The sequence below is a fragment of the Hyperolius riggenbachi genome, chromosome 1, assembly GCF_040937935.1.
Source record: "Hyperolius riggenbachi isolate aHypRig1 chromosome 1, aHypRig1.pri, whole genome shotgun sequence".
Lineage (NCBI taxonomy): Eukaryota > Metazoa > Chordata > Amphibia > Anura > Hyperoliidae > Hyperolius > Hyperolius riggenbachi.
The window spans coordinates 328,003,663-328,029,209 of NC_090646.1; the positions used below are offsets into that span (position 1 = coordinate 328,003,663).

A 25,547-nucleotide genomic window follows, 5' to 3' on the forward strand; every position below is an offset into this window, starting at 1 on the left:
TACATACACACACAGCCTTATTATTTTACTAGATGAGATCACATGCTATATGGAGGAAAAACAATGACATGCTGAACGTAAGATATAGTATCAATGTAACTTTGACAAAACATTCAGAATGTCACTGATTGATACTGTTATTACGGGATCTTATGAGACAACAAGCTCTCAATGAGGCAGTGACAGTCAGACATCAATCTCCACTCCATTGCATTGTAAAAGTATTCAGAGGCCATAAAGTCATTAGCCAGTGTGATAAGAATCTAGGAATCCTTTTGCTGAAAAGGGAAAGTCTACAAACAAAGCAGTCACATTTAAAAAAAAAGTTGTAAAGCCTTTGTCAAGTCTTTAGAACTTTGCTGCAGTGAGAGACAGATGTTTTTTACGAACTCTAGGGAGCAGGGACAGTGTACAAATTCCAAAGTGTGTGTGAGTCCTTATCTGTGTGGTGGACACATGCAGTCAATATAACAATGGGAGGAGAGCAGAATACGTTTTTTTTTTCTCCATGCCCTTAGCTGTCAGTCTCTCAAACATTTCCCCCCACGGGCCCCCTGTGGCGTCTAGGCCCCCCTGCGGAGGCATCCCTTGCAGGGTCTAGTGTTACGCCCCTGTACCTGATTCTACCAAATAGAGACAGTTCAAAGTCTTCCACAATACTTATTTAATTACTACAACCCATGACTTTTCCAGAAGGGAACAATCATCTTATTGCTCCAAAGAGAATCACAAACCTTGGCCTTCCAACTTATAGAATGAGATGATAAAGCGCTGTCTAATGTCACAACCAAATTTAAATCCCTGATTGACCGCTTAAATAATTCTTGCTGACTGATACTGCATCTTTAGCCCCTTGTGATTTTCAACAGAAGGAGCCAGTGGAATTATGTTAAATTTTAAGCACATATTCCGTACTGACTTCTTAGAGCATCTAGGAATTATCATTGACATCCAAAACATAAAAGAATTGGGACCCATACCTGCTTCCTTAACCATTTGAGGACCACAGGTTTACACTCCCTTTTTTTTTCTTTTTTTTTTTTTACAATTAAGCACTCTGCAGCTTTAACAGTTTATTACTCGGCCCTGCAAATTACAACCCAAATGAATCTTACTTCCTTTTCTGCCCAGCAACAGAGCTTTCTGTTGATGGGATCTGATTTTTTTTTTACAAACATGGAGGGAGCGATCAGACCCCACCAACAGAGAGCTCTGTTGGTGGGGAGAAAGGGGGGGGGGATCACTTGTGTGCTGTGTTGTGCGGCCCTGCAGCTTGGCCTTAAAGCTGCAGTGGCCAATTTTACTAAAAATAGCCTGGTCACTAGGGGGGTTTAGCCCTGCAGTCCTCAAGAGGTTAAGGGTGTGTGGGAACATTCATACAAGATTTGCCCATTTTGAATATCCCATAATGCCCCAGCCTTATTCTAGGAATTATTTAATGACATTTTCTTGGATTTTCTTGATTTTTTTATGGTAATATATTTGGATTATATGTCCTGAACTTTTTGCACTTTAAAAGAACATGAGAAAAAAGCAAGACATTCCTTGGCTGCCTCTATATCCTCAGGCATTACACAAAAACGGAAAAATGGGACAAAATAAACTTTATCTTATTATTTGTACAAAGGGAATTTCCATGGACTTTGACAAGGCTTCTGCTGTGTTTGATTGGCCAGCCCCCACAAACAACAAAAGGAGTTACAATTTGCCAACTGTTGCTATAAATTCATTGGAACATTTTAGTCCTCTGACAAAGCTCATCAATAGTCCTGAAAAGCCCAGTCAGCATTCAAACCTTTCTTTACCTTGGCTTATCTTGAAACATAGTTACATAGTTACATAGTTACATAGTTACATAGTTATTTTGGTTGAAAAAAGACATACGTCCATCGAGTTCAACCAGTATACAGTACAACACCAGCCTGCTTCCTCACATATCCCTGTTGATCCAGAGGAAGGCGAAAAAACCCTTACAAGGCATGGTCCAATTAGCCCCTAAAGGGAAAAATTCCTTCCCGACTCCAGATGGCAATCAGATAAAATCCCTGGATCAACATCATTAGGCATTACCTAGTAATTGTAGCCATGGATGTCTTTCAACGCAAGGAAAGCATCTAAGCCCCCTTTAAATGCAGGTATAGAGTTTGCCATAACGACTTCCTGTGGCAATGCATTCCACATCTTAATCACTCTTACTGTAAAGAACCCTTTCCTAAATAAATGGCTAAAACGTTTTTCCTCCATGCGCAGATCATGTCCTGTAGTCCTTTGAGAAGGCCTAGGGACAAAAAGCTCATCCGCCAAGCTATTATATTTCCCTCTGATGTATTTATACATGTTAATTACATCCCCTCTAAGGCGTCTTTTCTCTAGACTAAATAAACCCAGTTTATCTAACCTTTCTTGATAAGTGAGACCCTCCATCCCACGTATCAATTTTGTTGCTCGTCTCTGCACCTGCTCTAAAACTGCAATATCTTTTTTGTAATGTGGTGCCCAGAACTGAATTCCATATTCCAGATGTGGCCTTACTAGAGAGTTAAACAGGGGCAATATTATGCTAGCATCTCGAGTTTTTATTTCCCTTTTAATGCATCCCAAAATTTTGTTAGCTTTAGCTGCAGCTGCTTGGCATTGAGTACGATTATTTAACTTGTTGTCAATGAGTACTCCTAAGTCCTTCTCCAAGTTTGATGTCCCCAACTGTATCCCATTTATTTTGTATGGTGCTAGACCATTAGTACGTCCAAAATGCATGACTTTACATTTATCAACATTGAATTTTATCTGCCATGTATGTGCCCATATAGCCATCCTATCCAGATCCTGTTGCAATATGACACTATCTTCCTGAGAGTTGATGATTCTGCACAATTTTGTATCATCTGCAAAAACAGCAACATTGCTCACTACTGCATCTACTAGGTCATTAATAAATAAATTGAAGAGCACTGGACCCAGAACAGACCCCTGTGGGACCCCACTGCTAACAGTCTCCCATTTTGAGTACGATCCATTGACCACAACTCTTTGTTTTCTGTCCATTAGCCAGTTCCCTATCCATGAACACAGACTCTTCCCCAGTCCTTGCATCCTCAACTTTTGCACCAGACTTTTGTGGGGAACAGTGTCGAAGGCCTTTGCAAAGTCCAAGTATATCACACCTACAGCATTCCCAATATCCATATTAGCATTCACTACCTCATAAAAGCTGAGCATGTCAAACAGGACCTGTCTTTAGTAAACCCATGTTGATGCTGAGAAATAAGATTATTTTCTACTATGAAGTCATCTATAGTATCTCTTAGTAACCCCTCAAATAGTTTGCATACAACTGATGTTAAGCTTACAGGTCTATAATTTCCTGGATCTGATTTTTTGCCCTTCTTAAATAATGGGAAAACGTGGGCTGTACGCCAATCCACTGGGACTCTGCCAGTTGCAAGAGAGTCACAAAAGATAAGATAAAGGGGCTTAGCTATAACTGAACTTAATTCCCTTAGGACCCGAGGATGCATGCCATCCGGGCCAGGTGCCTTGTCTATTTTTAATTTATTTCGTCTTACCTTCACTTCTTCCTGCGTTAAGGATTTAATATTACATTTAGAAGATTGAGACTGACATTAGCCTGCCTTTCATGCTAGAAGATGCCTTCCAATTTGCTCTTAGCACCCTGCTACCACACAGACATGTGAGACATCCCATTGGGCGAATCCAATTCATTCTCCAAGTTTTCCTAGGTGATATTTTCACATCTTATCAATAAAATGCCTTTTAAGCCACCAGGCAGCAAGCAAGAAAATATTCAGAATAATTTTGATAGTATTTTTCACCTACCTTTTGGTACTTTTTCAATTGCAGAGTGCTGAAAGGTTATTTAAACAGAAGGTGAAAAATTATCTTCTAGGAGAAACTTAGGAGAAAACGTGAATTGGATCAGGCTCATTGTGTTTTCGAGAATCAAAGTCGATGTGCTTGAAAAATGTTCATCAGCAGGTGGCAGCATTATAAAAGATAAAACTACTTAAACAATAATGAATAATTGAATGCCCATTTACTTATGTCCATGCTGATTATCAGTTTCTAAGCAAATGTGATCAAACTGAATCCATATTTTAACTGCAAACAATGCCAATGCTTGTTATGGTTATTTTTATGCTACTTATTCTAATAACAGTTCCTTCTTGACTCCTCTCTAAAAAAGTATCACTATTTTTCTGGTGTAATCTGTTATGCTACATTTTGAAGCTTGGGTTTAAAAAGATAATGTTTGCAGTGCACAGATAGAGCTCATAAAGATGAGTGAGCATTATACAACATATAAAACCCACATTATGTAAATAGTGTACCTCACGTTATGCACACCACATATAGGTGGAGTGGGAACAGGAGTAAGACAAACCAACTGAAACTGTTTTTTCCCCTTGGCCAAGTTTCCCCTCCACTCAGCTGTGGTGGACACTTGTATAGGGGTATATTCATGATGAGTATCATTATTCTGCCTTCAGCAGTTTAGTGAATATACCCGATAGTTACCTATGCAAGTGGGTGTCCAGGTGTTTGAGGCTCCTGCCCCATTTCAAGTGCTACTGCGAGATCTTGCACATGATTGTGGTTTGGTTAGAAGTTTAAAATGCGCATATGGCCGAGGGTTTTTTTTGTGCGTGTGTGTTTAGGGGGAGCACTCTGGCAATGTTTTTGCTGTGCAACATCTTTAATCTTCTATCCCCTGCCTGTTGCTATACTAGTCTGTGGTTTCACCCCATGTTGTATCTTGCACCTTGTCATCTACCTTTTCCTCCTTCTGGGCTCAATAGCAATGTATATATAGTGGGAAGTGATGCTTTGTAAATGACTGTTATGTTTTGCTCTTCTCGTCTTTTCCTAAAGCCTTGTACACACATTAAGACACTCTAGCGTAGCAATTGTTAGTTGATTGATAGGGTGACAGTTTTATACAGCTGTACAGGCATGCGTGCTGTTCAGCTACACATGAGCAGTCTGTGCTGTTCTATGCAGAGTGGAGCAGGAGCAGTGGGCAATGGATGATGAGCATGGAGAGTCCTGCAGTGCAATGGACAAAAGTGGTTTGTCTTTCCTTCTTTACTGATGTGCCACTGTGGATCACTAAATGATGTCAGAGTGCACCTGTACACACAACAGATTCACAGGAAAAGATGCCCAAAATTATTGTCTTCTTGGCCAAGGATTATGTGTGTGAGGCCTGGTTTACCTCTACCTGTTGAGACCTATTGTTTGACACTTTCAGATCCAAATTACCATTTTTTTTTAGATTTTTAACCTAAATCTGGACAGGAAAACTAATTACTGGTTGCCTTGACAACTGCACTTCTTTTGTCCCTGCATTCTTTTTATCTGTCTAAATACATAGGTCCCAGTCTGCATTTGAAAAAAACAACAATTTCAAAGGTTATGGAGAAGTTATGTAAAGTATTTGCATTAACTTTTCATTTGGAATAAATTATATGCTTACCTCTATAGTGACAGTCAGAATAACTGCAGTTGCAGTTATAACAGCAAAAGAATGATAGTCACAGGTACTTCCAGGACCTGCAGTATCTTGGCAGGCTCCGTATGGTATAAAAAAAGAGGCAAGTGAAGTTACCATCCCCTTTATAAAAGACCATGCAAATATCTTGTACGTGAAGAAGGAATCAGTTTGTCCAGCTTTGTATAGTTCTGGGTGTTGCAGGCTCTTTTCTGCACTGACGTCCTATGAACAATATACAAAAATAGATTACTTAAAAGCATTGTTATATAGACCATAGAGCATTGTCTATAGTGTTCTTATTGCTCATTGCAGTTATTGCCCGCTCCCCCTAGATCTTTCTCTCTCTCTCTTTCCTTTACATACTGGCTCAATAACCTTCTACTGAGATAGCAACAACTCATCTCTGGGTGGCAATATCCACAGACCGTACTTATGTACATTGACATTTTTTGTATACCTTGGCCCTAGCTCATTAAACTTTTCAAACTGAGTTTTATCACAGGAGTTGTTTCACACTTCATCAATACAATATATGTTCATACATTAGGAGCAAAAATAGCTTGTCCCATATGAAACTGGACTTGAGTCTATGTTTATTACCTTTTATATTTTAGAACTTTGAAACAGAATACAAATTATGTAGATAAAATGATTTAAAAAATTGCAAGAAAATTGAGGTGATACATTAAACTGCTTACAGACCAATGTAGTTGGAATCTATGTCCTGCCAGTGGCTGTGTGGCTCTGACAGGAAGTAGATTTCAACTATTCAGTGCTGCACACTCACACCGTCCTTTTCTTTTGGGCCGCTGTTCTGACGCTGCACAAGCTCGCTCTGCTGTCTGCATCTCAGTCAGGAGCCAATCACAGTAATCACAGGGCACAACTGGGACAGGATGGCTCTGGTCCTTAACCCCTTTTGGCTTCTGGACGTAAGTCTCATGTCCAGATTATCTACACTTACACTACAGGTTCCTGGACATGACACTTACAGTATGCCCAGCACTAAAAACTGCATGAGCATGCTCGTGCATTGGATCCCACTGTGAATTATTGCTTCTAGATAAGTGACACTGAAGCAAAATAAACTTATTGTATAATGAATTGTATGTGTATTACAGCTAAGAAATATAAGCATTAGTAGCAAATAAATGATTCTAACATTGTTTCTAAATACAGGAAGAGTTACAAAACCTCAATTGTTATCTATGCAAAAGAGCTTCTCTGAGCTCGCCGACCAAACTTTGGTCGGCTACAGTGCTGTTTTCTGGAGCACTTATACATCAAAGAAACCGATGTAGTTAAGATTTTACTGCAGGGAAGTTCAAAGGGTCATTAGCTCTGCTTGTTTTATAATTCAAAATACAGAGTATGGTTTGTAAGTGGCAAATATGACAGAATGTCATATTTACAAAAAAAAACAACTATTTTTTTCTTTGCTACGAATGTTCTATTAATTATAAGTACTACACATACAATTCATTATATTATACATTTTTTTCCACTTCAGTTCACTTTAATGTTAACAAAGTATTTATGTCATGTATTTCCATGAATTCAAGAATATCTTCTTACCTGTTCAAATAATCCCATGAATAATGCTGGATATGCAGACATGAGCACAGAGTAAAACGCTATGAACCAGCTGTCAAAACTTGTCTGTATTATAAGGAGAAGACAGTAAGTCAAATGAGTTATTGCCAAACATTTATTTTTATACAATATATGCACTGCTATCTTCTAACAGGAAAGACAGATCACACAGCCATACAAAAAGGGACAATTATAAAGCAATCCTTCAACAGAATCTGCTGATGATCTAATTCAGATACTACTGCTGTTGCTTATGAGTTGCAATGGTCTCTGATCTACTGCAGCATAATTAACTTTGGAGATATACAGTGGCGTAGCAAGAGGGGTTGCAGAGGTAGCGACCGCATCGGGGCTCTTGGGTCAGAGGGGCCCTGAGGGGCCCTCACTCAAGTATAGTATTAGCTCTCTATTTGCCCTGTGCTGGTAATAATCCCTTCTATAGATACTTTAAAGGGACACTTATGTCAAACAAAAAAAATGAGTTTTACTCACCGAGGGCTTCCAATAGCCCCCTGCAGCTGTCCGGTGCCCTCGCTGTCTCCCTCCGATCCTCTTGGCCCCGCCGGCAGCCACTTCCTGTTTCAGTGACAGGAGCTGACAGGCTGGGGACGCGAGTGATTCTTCGCGTTCCCAGACACATTAGCACCCTCTATGCTGCTATATGGTATATGATATATGCTATAACAGCATAGATGGCACTATTGTGGCCAGGAACGCGAAGAATCACTCGCGTCCCCAGCCTGTCAGCTCCTGTCACCGAAACAGGAAGTGGCTGCCGGCGGGGCCAGGAGGATCGGAGGGAGACGGCGAGGGCACCGGACAGCTGCAGGGGTCTATTGGAAGCCCCAGGTGAGTAAAACTAATTTTTTTTGTTTGACTTAAGTGTCCCTTTAAATAGTAGTAATCATTAACAAACTGTTTTCCATCCCCTTCTTGCACCTCAGACACTGTTGCTGTCCTTTGCAGTTTTTGGTGCGCCGTATAAATTGTTATGTATAGAGTGCTTGGGGGGCCCCATGTAAAACTTGCACCAGGGCCCACAGATTCTTAGCTACGCCACTGGAGATATATTTACTAGGAATATGTGGCAGAACACATTATGGTCATCCTTAACATTGAAAAAGGAGGGCTTCAAGTCACATGTTCACTGTGACTAACCAATCACAGCAAATACATTTGCAGGGAGAGAAAAGACATTGTTGGAATCTCTGTTCTCTCCTTAGAACTCTGCTCCGTTTAAAAAAACCTTAATACACTGCTTAAAAAAAGAATAGCAATAAATGTCCCAATTTTGCCTCTGTGCATTTAATCTGTTTTGTTCAATGTAAATGTAATGTAAAATGAAATATGTGGTTACAAATCATTTTATCTGACAATCAGGTTTATTTCGCCAAGTACAATGGGGGTTGTACCCAGTATTGGTTTTGGCACTAACAGGGTGGGTAGTGGTACAGTAACATACAGTAGTTCAGTAAACAACAGTATGGTGCATTAAGTATACAGTAGATTATACGAAGGTTAGGCATAGATAAAGATACGCAAACAATTAACCCAGGAGAAGGACCAGGGTGGTAATCTGCTGCCGTCTATGGCACTCAAAATGCTCTGCAGCTATAAATGAATCAGATGCCCTGCAGTCTGTCCCCAAAGAAGAGAGAGAGGAAAAAAGACAGAGAAAATAGGGAAAGAGGGAGAGAAGCATTAGTCCCTGGATGTCCCCCCTTACAGATAACGTAGGGGGCCGTGTGGAGACTGCCGTGTGGAGGCAGAAGACCAAAATGGTGAGCAGTGTGTGGGGCGAAAGTGGCCTGTCTCCCCTAGCAGAGTTTGCTGCAAGCCCGTGGCTGCTGTGGAGACTGGTGACTGGTAAAGCTTGTGCAGCAGGTAAAGTTGGAAAACTTTTAGCAGCAGTGCAGTGGATCCAGAGAGGGAGGGCTGCTATGGCCTTCCAGCATGCAGTGGCAGTGGTGGCCTGGTGTCAGACTCTGATCAAATGTAAGGGATGGGGGTCACCATAATGCCTGGCCCGTTAAAAGTCTGAAAACCTGGAGCACCTGAAGGCCGCTGGCTGCTGCTCGGCTGGCCTTCATGATGGAGCAGCTACTCGATTGCTTGGAGGCTGTAGAGTGAGCCAGCGTGGTGGTAGTGATAATGTTGGTGGTGGGGGCGGGCTTCTCTGGTAGCAGCAGCACTTAAGAGGTGAGGTCTTTGGCCTGGCTCTCCTGGATTGCAGCCAGAGGTGGCCTTAGAGTACGCGGGGCCTGGGGCGAGTGTCATATGTGGGGCCTAGAGAAATATGCTGTTGGATACACACACACACATGCACTGTGGATGCACACACTCTGTATAGGTTAGATAGGAAAGTGCCCTGCAGTATAGATTAGATAGGTAGGTGCCCTGCAGTATAGATTAGATAGGTAGGTTCCCTGCAGTATAGATTAGATAGGTGCCTGCAGTATAGGTTAGATAGGTAGGTGCTCTGCAGTATAGATTAGATAGGTAGGTAGGTGCCCTGCAGTATAGATTAGACAGGTAGGTGCCCTGCAGTACAGATTAGATAGGTAGGTAGGTACCCTGCAGTATAGATTAGATAGGTGCCTGCAGTATAGATTAGTTAGGTAGGTACCCCGCAGTATATATTAGATAGGTGCCAGCAGTATAGATTCGATAGGTAGGTGCCCTGCAATACAGATTAGATAGGTGCCTGCAGTATAAATTAGATAGATAGGTGCCAGCCTGCAGTACAGGTTAGATAGGTGCCTGCAGTATAGATTAGAAAGGTGCCAGCCTGCAGTATAGATTAGATAGGAAGGTGCCTGCAGTATAGATTAGATAGGTTCCTGCAGTATAGATTAGATGGGTAGGTGCCTGCAGTATAGATTAGATAGGTGACTGCAGTATAGATTAGATGGGTAGCTGCCTGCAGTATAGATTAGATAGGTGACTGCAGTATAGATTAGATAGGTAGGTGCCTGCAGTATAGATTAGATAGGAAGGTGCCTGCAGTATAGATTAGATAGGTAGGTGTCAGCCTGCAGTATAGATTAGATAGGAAGGTGCCTGCAGTATAGATTAGATAGGTAGGTGCCAGCCTGCAGTATAGATTAGATAGGTGCCTGCAGTATAGATTAGATATGTGCCAGCCTGCAGTATAGATTAGATAGGTGCCTGCAGTATAGATTAGATAGGTAGGTGCCTACAGTATAGATTAGATAGGTGCCTGCAGTATAGATTAGATAGGTGCCTGCAGTATAGATTAGATAGGTAGTGCCCTGCAGTATAGATTAGATAGGTGCCTGCAGTATAAAATAGATAGGTGCCAGCCTGCAGTATAGATTAGATAGGTGACTGCAGTATAGTTTAGATAGGTGCCTGCAGTATAGATTAGAGAGGTAGGTGCCCCGCAGTACAAGTTAGATATGAAGGTGGCTGCAGCCTGCAGCGGTGGGGAGAGTAGTTAAAACTCACGTGTCTTCCTCCGATCCTCACAGCTACCATCTATTTCCTCTCCCAGCATCTGTGTATTGGTAACAGCTCCCCCTGTGGTGACATGCGGTCACGTCATCATAGGGGGAGCTGGTACCAATACACAGATGCTGGGAGAGGAAATAGATGGTAGCTGTGAGGATCGGAGGAAGACACGTGAGTTTTAACTACTATGCCCGCTCTCCCCACCGCTGCAGAGGGTGCGGGGCCTCTTCAGGCGCGGGGCCTGGGACAATTGCCCCACTTGCCACCCCCAAAGGCCGGCTCTGATTGCAGCCAACATGTGGAGCGAGAAGGCTTGACCCCCTTGTGGCAGTGGCTGTGCTTTTAGGTGGCTGTCCAGAAGTGGTATCCTGTGGAGTACAGAGACGGCATCCTGCGGCAGTATCCTGGAGGTGACCTGGCCAGGTGGTCCTGGTCTGGATGGAGGGCCCATTGATGGTGGGATGTGCTCACTGGATTTGGGTCCCTTGGAATCAGCGGTTCCCTCAGCCATGGAGATGGTGAGGATCGGCTTTCTCTCTAAGCCTGAGTCGCTGCAGGAAACAGAGTAATGTGAGCCGGGAATCAGCTGGTGCTGAACCATGTGGTGTGCTGGTCTGAGGCCACATGCTGAGGCACTGGAGCCTGTACTGTTAATTGGTCCGATGGAAAGAGGAAACCCAGATTAGACTGTAAAGATAATTAATTGCGTGGGGTCAGGGGGGAAAAGGTGGAGCGGGAGGAAGTGTTACATGCTGTGACCTGTGGCAGTGGCTACCATCCTGGCGCAATCTGTGGTATTGTAACAACTTTACCTTTCCGTGGTGGGTCCATGACTGCGCAGTTTACCCAGATGTGCACGTGCAAGCCAGAGCGGCTCTTACAAGTTAAGGAGGTGTGTCTAATTGTAGACCCTCCTGTGCGCTGGGCTCGCTGGCCTTGATACTAATCAGTACGCTGGTTCCTGGCCTAGCTAGCTAGCTACTGAGATACATTAATATATTGTGTAGACGCACAATATATATGTACTCTAGTCAGTCAGTATTGTTCTTGTAGTTATATTTTGTAATTGATTCGTAATATCCTCCTGATATTATTGTAGTAACATCTATTGTATTATTATCTGTGTACCGACCTTTTGCCTGCCTCCTGACCTTGCCTCTGTCTAGTCCTTCTGTACCTTAGCCATCTGATATACGTTTACAACTCGGCCTGTCTCTGACTTTGTTTTTTGCCTGATCCCTACAACAGACTGACATCTGACTTTAGTGTATGACTCCTGCTTGTTATTAACCACGATTTTGCCTAACTACTCTGTACCTCGATATCTGACTCTGTGTTTGACTACGGACCAGTCCGGACCACCCTTACGTATCATTTGTGTGTTATATTGTACGTTACGCCTCACGCATCAGCGTGACATTATCAAGGCCCATGAATATGGACGAGCTGCAAAGGCAGATTGTCTCTTTAGCAGGAGCCGTTAATCATCTCACTGAGCAGGTAGCGACTCAGCAAAATCAGTTGACTCAGTTAACCAACTCAGTTGAGTGCCTCCGCCAATGCGAATAACTCGCAGCCGGCTCCCATTGCTCCTAGCTTACCCATAATTGAACCTAAAATGCTCTTACCAGAAAAGTTCTGAGGCTTACGTTCAGATTTTAGCAACTTTCAAAATCGTTGTATGTCTTGCCACTCGTAAATTAAGAGATCTCCGGCAAGGTCGTTATACTGTGGAGGAGTATGCGGCAGAGTTCAAGAAGTGGTCTGTTTCTGTTAACTGGGGTGGTACAGCACATATGGATCAATTTCTATTTGGCTTGTCGGATTCCGTAAATGACATGTTGGTGAGTCATCCAGAACCCGAAAACTTTACAGGATGCTATATCCTTAGCCATAAGAGTCGACAGACGTTTAAGATACAGATGTCAGGGAAAGACTTATACTACTGTGACTACCGCCATTAATAGACTAGTGCTTCCTCTGTTGTGACTGAAGAACCAATGCAATTAGGATATTCCAAACTTTCTCCAACAGAAAAACTTAGAAGGAGAAAAGAGGGTCTATGTATGTATTGTGGGGAAAAAGGACATTTTATTCAGACTTTTTCTGCCAAGAGGGTTCTGGAAAACTCCAGCACCTAAGTGAAGAAAGGGGACTTCACTTGGGTGGTCAGTCTTTTCCCCTCAAAAGTAAAAAATTACTGTTACCTGCTACCATAACGTGGGACAATAAGTCCCTACAATGCCAGGCTTTTGTAGATTCCGGGGCTGCTGGTAACTTCATTGATTCTGTTTTCGCTACTGAGCTAGGTATTCCGGTTAAGCCTTGCAGAACAAACTGTTTGTCACAGGTATCGATGATACTCCTTTACAGGCCAAGAAACCCATTACTGTTACTCCGGAAGTCTCTCTGCAGATAGGAGTTATGCATTTTGAACAGATTCAGTTTTTTGTTTTAAGAATGCCCTCCAGTCCCTTGGTTCTGGGGTTACCCTGGCTTCAACTCCACAATCCTGGGATTGATTTGAATTCTGGTCAACTCATCTCTTGGTCAGCGAGGAGAACGCCAGTGCATACCACTAAAGGAGTGTCTCAAGAGAATACTACTCTCTAGTCTAGAGGTAAAATGTAACGAGGTCCCATCACCTTACATTGCTTTTTCTGATGTATTTTCCTCACAATCTGCAGATATATTACCACCACACAGGCCTTATGACTGTCCGGTAGAATTGTTGCCTGGTACTATGCCTCCCCGAGGTCATCTGTACAATTTAACGGGTCCAGAGAAATTGGCCATGAAAGAGTATATTAGGGAAAATTTGAATAAAGGCTTTATCTGACCTTCTACATCACCCGCTGGGGCAGGCTTCTTTTTTGTGGAAAAAAAGACAGGGGCCTCCGCCCCTGTATTGATTACAGGGGTCTAAATAAAATTACAGCAAAAAATCGTTACCCCTTGCCTTTGATCGATGACCTCTTTTCTCAAGTCTCGGGGCTAGGATTTTTTCTAAATTGGACTTACGAGGAGTTTACAATTTAAGATGTATTCATCAGGGGGACGAGTGGAAGACGGCCTTTAATATCCAAGATGGGCACTATGAATATCTTGTTATGCCCTTCGGTCTGTGTAATGCTCCGGCTGTCTTCCAGGATTTCGTAAATTATGTTTTCCGAGATGTTTTAGGTAAATTTGTTGTTATTTACTTAGATGACATCCTTGTTTATTCTGGCTCATTGCTGGAACATCATGAACACGTGAAATATGTGTTACAAAAGTTGAGAGAGAATTCTCTATTTGCTAAATTAGAGAAATGTCTATTCGAGGTGACGCAGGTACCGTTCCTCCGATACATCATTTCCGACTCAGGCCTTTCTATGGATCCTAAGAAGCTTTCTGCAGTGCTTAAGTGGCCTCAGCCTAAGGGGTTAAAAGCTATTCAGCGGTTTTGGGGCTTTGCTAACTACTATCGCAAGTTCATAAAAAATTTCTCCACGTCGGTAGCCCCCATTACTGATCTAACGAAAAAAGACGCTGATCCTGTAAATTGGTCTGTTAAAGCTTGTGAGGCCTTCTCTGAATTAAAAAATGCATTTTGTTCAGCTCCTATTCGTTTTCAACCTAATGTCGCCTTGCCGTTCATTGTTGAAGTTGATGCTTCTGAGGTGGGAGTAGGAGCAGTCCTGTCCCAATTTTCTGGTCAACCTGAGTGGATGCATCCATGTGCGTTTCTCTCTAAGAAATTTTCTTCAGCCGAAAGAAATTATGACATAGGTAACAAGTAGAGATGTAGCGAACTGTTCGCCGGCGAATGGTTCCAGGCGAACTTTGGGGGTTCGCGTTCGCCTGCACCAGGCGAACTTTTGCGGAAGTTCGATTCACTCCATAATGCTGTATTGAGCAAAACTTTGACCCTCTACATCACAGTCAGCAGTCACATTATTGCCAAACACACTGCTCTCACTGCTGGAGGCCCACCCTCCCTCCTCCAAGCAAGGTCCTTATGCCGTTTCACTCACTTGTCTGCCTGCAGGAGGCCCACCCTCCCTCCCTCCCTCCTCCAAGCAAGGTCCTTATGCCATTTCACTCACTTGTCTGCCTGCACTAATTAGTTAAGGGACCCTCCTCCCTCCACCCTTCTCCCCCCTACCGGAGGGAGGAGGGTCTCATCAGCCAGGGAATTATACTATTTCAAAAACCAGTTTACATACCATGGCTGGGAATTGAACCCAGATCTCACTGTGTGGTGGGCAAGTCACCCTAACCGCTGTACCACAACAGTACTAACTGAAGCTGGCCTAGCATGTACTATTTATGCTCAATGCAATAGAAACATTAGGTTGCTTAAAGGGAACCTTAACTGAGAGTGATATGGATGTTTCCTGTAAACAATACCAGTTGCCTGGCAGTCCAGCTGATCTCTGTGACTGCAATAGTGGCTAAATCACACCCTGAAACAAGCATGCAGCTAATCCAGTCTGACTTCAGTCAGAGCACCTGATCTGCATGCTTGTTCAGGGGCTGTGGCTAAAAGTATTAGAGACACAGGATCAGCAGGCGATTCAGGCAACTGGTATTATTTTAAAAGGAAAAATCCATATCCTTCTCAGTTTAGGTTCCCTTTAAGGATTTGTAGCATAAAAGTCAACTCACATTGGCTGGGAATCGAACCCAGGTCTCACTGTGTGGTGGGCAAGCACCCGAACTGCTGTACCACAACAGTACTAACTGAAGCTGGCCTAGCATTTACTATTTATGCTCAATGCAATAGAAACATTAGTTTGCTTAAAGGGAACCTTAACTGAGAGTGATATGGATGTTTCCTGTAAACAATACCAGTTGCCTGGTAATGGCCTGGTAAGTAATGTCTGGATGGTGTAATGCTTAAGTGCTCTGCCTCTGACACAGGAGACCAGGGTTTGAATCTCGGCTCTGTCTGTTCAGTAAGCCAGCACCTATTCAGTAGGAGACCTTAGGCAAGTCTTCCTAACACTGCTACTGCCTATAGAGCATGCCCTAGTGGCTGCAGCTCTGGTGCTTTGAGTCCGCCAGGAGAAAAGCGTGATATAAATGTTATTTGTCGTGTCTACTTTTTCTCTTGTATTGAGCATAAATGGTAAATGCTAGGCCAGCTTCAGTTAGTACTGTTGTGGTACAGCGGTTAGGGTGCTTGCCCACCACACAGTGAGACCTGGGTTTGATTCCCAGCCAATGTGAGTTAGCTTTTATGCTACAAATCCTTAAAGGGAACCTAAACGGTGAAGGATATGGATTTTTCCTTTTAAAATAATACCAGTTGCCTGAATCGCCTGCTGATCCTGTGTCTCTAATACTTTTAGCCACAGCCCCTGAACAAGCATGCAGATCAGGTGCTCTGACTGAAGTCAGACTGGATTAGCTGCATGCTTGTTTCAGGGTGTGATTCAGCCACTATTGCAGTCACAGAGATCAGCTGGACTGCCAGGCAACTGGTATTGTTTACAGGAAACATCCATATCACTCTCAGTTAAGGTTCCCTTTAAGCAACCTAATGTTTCTATTGCATTGAACATAAATAGTACATACTAGGCCAGCTTCAGTTAGTACTGTTGTGGTACAGTGGTTAGGGTGACTTGCCCACCACACAGTGAGATCTGGGTTCGATTCCCAGCCATGGTATGTAAACTGGTTTTTGAAATAGTATAATTCCCTGGCAGATGAGACCCTCCTCCCTCCAGTAGACAAGACAAATAACATTTATATCACGCTTTTCTCCTGGCAGACTCAAAGCACCAGAGCTGCAGCCACTAGGGCATGCTCTATAGGCAGTAGCAGTGTTAGGAAGACTTGCCTAAGGTCTCCTACTGAATAGGTGCTGGCTTACTGAACAGACAGAGCCGAGATTCAAACCCTGGTCTCCTGTGTCAGAGGCAGAGCACTTAACCACCTGAGCGGTCTGGACGAGCTCAGCTCGTCCAACACCGCCGGAGGTCGCCGCTCAGGCCCTGCTGGGCCGATTTTTATCAAATAAAGTGCAGCACACGCAGCCGGCACTTTGCCAGCCGCGTGTGCTGCCTGATCGCCGCCGCTTTGCGGCGATTCGCCACGAGCAGCGGCGAAAGAGGGCCCCCCTAGCCGCCTGAGCCCTGCGCAGCCGGAACAAAAAGTTCCGGCCAGCGCTAAGGGCTGGATCGGAGGCGGCTGACGTCAGGACGTCGGCTGACGTCGATGACGTCACTCCGCTCGTCGCTATGGCGACGATATAAGCAAAACAAGGAAGGCCGCTCATTGCGGCCTTCCTTGTTTATTATGGGCGCCGGAGGCGATCGGAAGATCGCCTCCGGAGCGCCCTCTAGTGGGCTTTCATGCAGCCAACTTTCAGTTGGCTGCATGAAATAGTTTTTTTTTTATTTAAAAAAACCCCTCCCGCAGCCACCCTGGCGATTTAATCAGAACGCCAGGGTGGTTAAGCATTACACCATCCAGGCATTACTTACCAGGCCATTACCAGGCAACTGGTATTGTTTGGAGGGAGGAGGGAGGAGGAGACAGGTAGAAGATGAGGGAGGGAGGAGGAGGAGGAGGGTGGAGCTCCAGGTATTAGAGCCCTTGAAACATGTTTTCTATCATTTTTGCAGCCTGTAGAATTTTTTCAAATTTTTAAAGTTCGCCTACCCATTGAAGTCTATTGCGGTTCGCGAACTTTTTCGCGAACCGAACCTTTCGCGGAGGTTCGCGAACAGGGTTCGCGAACCAAAAATCGGTGGTTCGCGACAGCTCTAGTAACAAGGAATTATTAGCTGTAAAAATGGCATTTGAAGAGTGGAGACACTGGTTGGAGGGAGCATTACATCCTAATACCGTTTACACCGACCATAAGAACCTGGAATACATAGAGCGAGCTAAGAGATTGAACCCCAGGCAGGCACAATGGGCTATGTTTTTTTTCACATTTCAATTTCATAATCACATATAAGCCAGGGTCTAAGAATGTAAAAGCTGATGCTTTGTCCAGAAGCTTTGAGACAGACTGCCTTTCACCCACTCCTCCTGAAAATATCTTACCTTCTAGCCGAGTGATTGCTGCACTTCAGACGAATTAATTTCTTGATGTTCATGCATTATTAGAGTCTTATCAAGTAGATGCTCCAATTGATAAACCGTCTGGGGTAGATTACATCCCCTTACAGTTTCGTCTTCAGGTCCTTCAGTTATTTCATGATAGCAAACTGGCAGGTCATCCAGGTGAGACTAAGACATTGGAGCTTTTGTCCCGACATGTGTGGTGGCCCTCTCTCAGAAAGGATTGTAAGGTTTTTGTGGCACCATGTACCACTTGTGCCAGAAGCAAAGCCTCTGGGAGTGCCTATCGAGGTTATCTTACACCTCTGCCGATTCCTTCCAGACCCTGGTCTCACTTGTCTATGGATTTCGTGGTCGATTTACCTCCTTCTGGTGGTAAGAAAGTGGTCTGGGTTGTTATTGACCGTTTCAGCAAAATGGCTCACTTCGTGCCCCTTGCTGGATTACCCTCAGCTCAAGAGTTGGCTAATCTATTTATAGTACACATTTTTCGGTTGCATGGAATCCCTGACAACATTGTCTCTGATCGGGGTGTCCAATTTGTGTCACATTTTTAGCGAGAATTCAGCACCATTTTGGGTATCACTTTGTCCTATTCTTCTGGTTATCATCCAGAGTCTAACGGACAAACCGAAAGAACCAATCAATCTCTGGAGCAGTTTCTTCAAAGTTTTGTTTCCGATTGTCAGGAGACATGGCTAGAATTCCTTCCTTTTGCTGAATTTGCTTTTAATAACCTTCCTAGCTCCTCTCCCAAGATGTCATCATTTTTTTATTGTCACCGGTCAGAATCCTAAATTCACATGTTTCCCTTCCTCACCTTCTGTTTTTCCAGCATTGGAAGAATGGAGTACCCATGTGCAGCGTTTTTGGCCTCAGGTACAACAGAATCTGCAAGATGCAGTTGAACGACAAAAACACTATGCTGATAACAAACGCTCATGTGAATTTGAGTTTTCCCCGGGAGACCTGGTCTGGGTCTCCACCCGTAACATTCCGTTAAGTCAACCCTCAGCCAAATTAGGGCCTAAGTTTATCGGACCCTATCCTATTCAGGAAAAGATCAATGATGTGGTTTATCGTGTGACACTGACTAAAACCATTAAAGGGGTCAACTCTTTTCATGTGTCACTATTAAAGCCTGCTGCCGATATATTGTCATCTGTAGATCCACCACCTCCTATTGAAGTGGACGGACAACTTGAATACGAGATAAAGAAAATTCTTGATTCTAGGAAGATCTGTAATTCATTACAGTACTTAGTGGACTGGAAGGGTTATGGTCCTGAGGAGAGATGTTGGGTTCCTGCCCGTCAGATTCATGCTGATCAACTGATTCAGGAATTTAATCAGGATCATCCTGATAGGCCTGGTAAAGAGTGTTCGGAGACCACTCCTTGGGGGGGGGGGGGGGTTAATGTAACAACTTTACCTTTCCATGGTGGGTCCAGTGACGTTCCTCACGGCGTCTCTGGTGGGACTCGCTCTCGCAGGGGATCCTCCGCATCATCCGTTCTGCTGGCGTCTTCGCCGCGGCCGCGGTGTGTCGGGAGGTGCGCGTGCGCAGTTTACCCAGATGCGTGCGAGCCAGATCGGCTCTTACAAGTTAAGGAGGCGTGTCTGATGTGGGCTTGGCTCATTCCCTCTTCTAAGGTATATTAGGCCAGGCGAGTCATTCACTCGCTGGCCTTGATACTAATCAGCAGTGCTGCTCATCAGGATTCCGGTTATCCGGGTAATCCGGATATCCAAACTTTTTAGGCCTATCCTACCGGATTCCGGATAGCTGGGCCCAAATCCGGATAGCTATCGGATAGTTGGGCGCATAACGCGGATATCCGCGGATATTGCGGCTATCCGGATCAGAAATACTGTAACTAAGGTTATGACGTCCTGGAGCCAATCAGAGGGCTCCCAGCAGAAGCCCTAGCAACCAATCACAGAGGGGAACCCTGGCCGCCACCACCTGACCTCATTGAGCCAATCAGAGGCCTCGCAGCCTAAGCCCTGGCACCCAATCACAGAAAGGAACACTGGCCAGCCCCCCTGTATAATAAGGAGGGCTGCTATGATGAGACAGATCATCCTGGCTTGCTGAATGCACACTGAGAGACATGCTCCAGTGCTGGTGCCCTACAAAGGGCTGTACACAGTTATAAACCTAAAGCTGTTCATTGATTAACCCCTTCACTACTATTACTACTCTATAGTTAAATCATTAATTAGCTTGATTGATGTCTCATAGTGTGACAGTTAGATTGTGTGCTGCAGTGCTGCTGGGCCAAGGGGTGTACACAGTGATAAGCTGTTCAGTGATTAACCCCTTCACTATCACTACACTATAGTTAAATCGTTCATTAGCTTGATTGATGTCATAGTGTGACATTTAGAGTGTGTGCTGCAGTGCTGCTGCAGCTGCAATGTGTCTGTGTGTGTGCTGTACACACACCAGGTCAGCTGCTGCCTGCCACGTGCAAACACGTGCAAAGTGCAAAGTGCCATGTGCAAGGTGCAAACACGTGCAAAGTGCCATGTGCAAAGTGCAAACACGTACAAAGTGCAAAGTGCAAACACGTACAAAGTGCAAAGTGCCACATGCAAAGTGCAAACACATGCAAAGTGCAAAGTGCCACGTGCAAACACGTGCAAAGTGCCACGTGCAAAGTGCATACACGTGCAAAGTGCAAAGTGCATACATGTGCAAAGTGCAAAGTGCCACATGTCATATGCAAAGTGCCATGTGCAAAGTGCCACGTGTCACTTTGCACATGGCACTTTGCACTTTGCACGTGTTTGCACATGGCACTTTGCACGTGGCACTTTGCATGTGACACTTTGCATGTGTTTGCACGTTGCACTTTGCATGTGGCACTTTGCACATGTTTGCACGTGGCACTTTGCACTTTGCACATGGCACTTTGCACGTGTTTGAACGTGGCACTTTGCACTTTGCACGTGGCACTTTGCACTTTGCACGTGTTTTCATGTGGCACTTTGCACTTTGCATGTGTTTGCACGTGGTACTTTGCACATGACACTTTGCACTTTGCACGTGTTTGCATATGGCACTTTGCACTTTGCACATGGCACTTTGCACGTGGCACTTTGCAATTTGCATGTGTTTGCACTTTGCACGTGGCACTTTGCACTTTGCACGTGTTTTCACGTCGCACTTTGCACGTGGCACTTTGCATTTTGGACTTTGGATACAATGTGGGCTGCACGACCGCTGTCTGGAACCTAGGCCTGATGTTGATTGACAGCCATTTTTTTTTGAGGGGGGGGGGATTTTAAGTCCCCAGATCATCAGAGTTCCCCTGATGATACATGCCTTATTGACCCTAAAAACCCTTTTTAAAGCAAGTATATAGTGGATAGTGTTGCGCCAGCACCTAACAAGCTGCCAGTACTGTTAAAGGAATCCCACCTCCTCGTGTATAAATGAATGATATTGTATTAAGCCAACAGACTGCGCTAAAATTGCTACTAAAATAGCCTTTATTTGTAAACTTCAATTAGTATTTAAAATATCTTCCTCAATGATAAAATGATAAGAACAATATAATAAAAAATTAAAATGATAAATACATTGCTTGGGCCCCAGTGAAAAAAGTGAATATTGCTTAAATTGCAGACTAGTAGTTCTGAGCATTGACCAATGTTTGAAAAAAGTCTGAGTTATTCAGTGGCTGATTATCCACAAAGTCCTATGTTGGATCGTGTCCTGGTTGAAAACCAAAGCAATAAATCAATAAGAGGTACCTCATACAAATGCTACTGGTGACAGGTAATCCTCCGTACTGTGTTCCCACACGGCTGGATCCGGAAATTTTGCAAAGCGAAGAGATTCTTCGGGAGCCGCTCTATCTCACCTGCCCCGGCCGGTGGCTGGGTGAGAGAGACTGGACGGATGGTTGCGTCGGGCTAATTAGCCCGGCTTCCTGGGTAGCGAGGATGGTAAGAGCTTGAGTGCACACACGGGGATGGAACTTCCGTGTGCATACGGAGATGGAACTCCCGTGATCTTAGCACTGCTGCCTAACGCTGGGCTCCACCACGCCTCCTTCCTTTCTCGTGAGTGACGTCACTGATGCAGCCTCCGCTGACGTTTCGGGAGGAACGCCTCCCTTTCTCAAAGCACGGCTGCAGAGTGGGACTGGAGGCGTGCTGATATAGCTATACCCACGTGATCCATTATTCAAATGCGTATAAGTCAAGTAAGTGAATAATGGATCACGTGGGTATAGCTACATCAGCACGCCTCCAGTCCCACTCTGCAGCCGTGCTTTGAGAAAGGGAGGCGTTCCTCCCGAAACGTCAGCGGAGGCTGCATCAGTGACGTCACTCACGAGAAAGGAAGGAGGCGTGGTGGAGCCCAGCGTTAGGCAGCAGTGCTAAGATCACGGGAGTTCCATCTCCGTATGCACACGGAAGTTCCATCCCCGTGTGTGCACTCAAGCTCTTACCATCCTCGCTACCCAGGGAGCCGGGCTAATTAGCCCGACGCAACCATCCGTCCAGTCTCTCTCACCCAGCCACCGGCCAAGGCAGGTGAGATAGAGCGCCTCCCGAAGAATCTCTTCGCTTTGCAAAATTTCCGGATCCAGCCGTGTGGGAACACAGTACGGAGGATTACCTGTCACCAGTAGCATTTGTATGAGGTACCTCTTATTGATTTATTGCTTTGGTTTTCAACCAGGACACGATCCAACATAGGACTTTGTGGATAATCAGCCACTGAATAACTCAGACTTTTTTCAAACATTGGTCAATGCTCAGAACTACTAGTCTGCAATTTAAGCAATATTCACTTTTTTCACTGGGGCCCAAGCAATGTATTTATCATTTTAATTTTTTATTATATTGTTCTTATCATTTTATCATTGAGGAAGATATTTTAAATACTAATTGAAGTTTACAAATAAAGGCTATTTTAGTAGCAATTTTAGCGCAGTCTGTTAGCTTAATACAATATCACCCTTTTTAAAGCAATTTAAAGGGCACTTCCGATTTTTCTATCCAGATATCCGAATCCAGACGGATACCCCGGATACTGGGGTCGGATATCCGACCCGGATTCGGATTGGAAAATGTTTGATCCAGATATCTGACCGGATCGGATAGAGGGGTATCTGGATCCGAATTAGTTCCAGATAGTGAAAAATGGTATCCGAGCAGCACTGCTAATCAGTAGGCTGGTTCCTGGCCTAGCTAGCTACCTATTGAGATACATTAATATATTGTGTAGACGCACAATATATATGTACTCTAGTCAGTCAGTATTGTTCTTGTAGTTATATTTTGTAATTCATTCGTAATATCCTATTATTATTGTAGTAACATCTATTGTATTATTATCTGTGTAACAACCTTTTGCCTGCCTCCTGACCTTGCCTCTGTCTAGTCCTTCTGTACCTATCTGATATACGATTAAGACTCGGCCTGTCTCTGACTTTGTTTTTTGCCTGATCCCTACAATACGACTGACATCTGACTTTAGTGTATGACTCCTGCTTGTTATTAACCACTATTTTGCCTAACTACTCTGTACGTAGATATCTGACTCTGTGTTTGACTACGGACCACCCTTACGTATTATTTGTGTGTTATATTGTATGTTACGCATCACGCATCAGCATGACAGGTATATGACAAATCAAGACTGTCTATTTCAGGAACACTACATAAAAGCTACGGTGCACCATTGAAAGCAAAAAAATAGTCCAGTGCTGAGATGGGTTTGTACTAATGTTGGTCAAATGATTAATAATAAAAAATGATTTACGTTAGTCAAAAATATTTTCAAGCTACCTTATTTTAAAGGTGTAATTTCAAAATGCTTGATTGTTCTAAAATAGAATCCACCTACATCAGTTTAATATTAAGCCTTTTATTCATCAGATGCTTTGTCCATACTATACTTCAATTTTTTGCAGAACCGATGCAGAAACTAGTGTCAAAAGATAAATCACCGAGATCAGTAAGTCCCGGTTCACATTAGCGGTGAGCGGGATGGGAGTGGAACGTATACTGTACAAATGGACCGGTATGCGAATTGATCCAATGGATCCGTTCACATCTGTTCCGCTCCAACGGACAAAAAAATGCAGCAGGACCTAATTTCCCAGACTGTTTTGCCCAGTGGGACCGGAAATGGAAAGTTTTTGTAACGATCGGTGTCAGCAACCAGAGAGAGAATCTGATCCTTGGCGATCCGCAGTATCCCCAAGAATACAGATATACCCGATTATTGAGCATCTGCGGAATCGTCAATAACCAGATATGTCTAACCTCTAGACACCTGAGAGAGTGTGTTTGGTGCAACAGTAACAACTCTGAGTGAAGACCACCAGAGGAGCTGGCGGCCTAAGACTCCTGAGGAATTCACCCCTGACTGTGGGTGATATTCCTGTAGCCTGTGGACCCCTGAGCGAGGGACCGAGGCTGGGGTTGCAGGAAGCCCTGCTGCTGATATAAGGTCTTGCCCTGAACTGGGCTAACATAATACAGTAGTAGCACAATCCTAGTTTTGGGTGTGAGGTCCGTAGTCACAACACCCTGGAACTAGTCTGGAGCATAACATAAATGATAATACAATTCCCTAGTCTTGGGTGTGAGTTCCGTGATCATCAAAACCCTGGAAATAGTCTGGAATATAACACAAAGACAATACAGTTCCCTAATCTTGGGTGTGAGGGCCTTGATCTCAACACCCTGGAACTATGCTAGAGAATACACAGAAGATACACAGTATTCCTAGTCTGGGGTGTGAGGACCTTGATCTCAACACCCTGGAACTGGTCTAACAAATAATACAATTCAATTAGTACATTAAGCTATCAACAGAATCTGGCTAAGTGTGAATTCCCAGGTCCACCTAGTTCAAACACACTGTAAGGATCTGACTATGGTCTGAGTGCCTTCACGTAAGTGTTAGCAATGGCAGACAACCAGCAACTGACAAGCAGCAGAATATATAGTTGCTGGACTCTGCCGCCCCGCCCGAGCCATTCAGCCAATCATGAGTCCTGCAGGAATCAGCTGATCTTCCTGATCAGCTGACACTTCCCCTGCTGGTATAAAGGTCCTGAGTTCAGGCCCGCGCGCGCGTAGCTCTCCATCTGCCTATGTGCACTAACAGACCCAGCCACACCAAGCGCACGCTGCTGCATGCAAACCACCGCGTTGGACGCGGAAACAGCCGCTTTGCTGTTAGGACATACGGCGGCTTTTCCGCATTCCACCATACTACCTGACGCGTGTCTATGCGTGCAAACCGCCGCGTTGGACGCGGAGTCAGCCGCCTTGCTCTTGGCACATGCGGCGACTTTTCCGCGTTTTCTCACAGTTTTGAAGCTACATAGGAACAAATAGAAAACAGTTTACAGCACACTGGCTGTAAAAACTGACGGTTTTTACGTGATCCTGATGGCCGAATCCATATGGCTGGTTCAGTTAAAAAAACGCAAATGTGAACCTGGCCTACGGGATTCAAGGATCTTTTGTTATAGGAGAAATTAGCATTATTAGCTGATCAGCAATGTATCAGTCATTTGTAATATAATACTATTACCATCCTTACAATAACACTTAATAAAAAATTACCAGAGCTGTGAATCCATTTATACATGCAAACCACACATGGCAGAAAACACTGGCACATGTCTTGTAAAAGAAATAACGCAGGAACTTTGCAATACGAATGTAGGACCACCGCCCATGAATTAGAAGAAGGTGTTGAAGGTAGGAAAACTGGGCCAAAGCGTAGTCACTGGACTGCACAGCTTGGGTTCCTTCTAAGCCACTGATGCCAATACCAATATGAGCAGCTGAAAAAAAAGCATGTAAATAATTATTCTGTGTGCTAATAGACGTGTCATGGGGTTAAATCTCATTAGGAAACAGTCAGGTT

The 25,547-nt window shown here is 44.2% G+C and overlaps 1 protein-coding gene across 1 annotated transcript in view; it reads right to left on the bottom strand.

Moving 5' to 3' along the window:
• Positions 1–25,547, bottom strand: part of ATP8B3 (ATPase phospholipid transporting 8B3) — a 335,474-nt gene that overhangs the window by 43,847 nt on the left and 266,080 nt on the right. The window contains exons 23-25 of the mRNA XM_068234593.1: positions 25,241–25,464; positions 7,088–7,171; positions 5,495–5,734 (exon numbers count right to left, since the gene is read on the bottom strand). Coding sequence (XP_068090694.1) covers positions 5,495–5,734; positions 7,088–7,171; positions 25,241–25,464 — 548 coding nt within the window. The remainder of the gene's footprint in view (positions 1–5,494; positions 5,735–7,087; positions 7,172–25,240; positions 25,465–25,547) is intronic.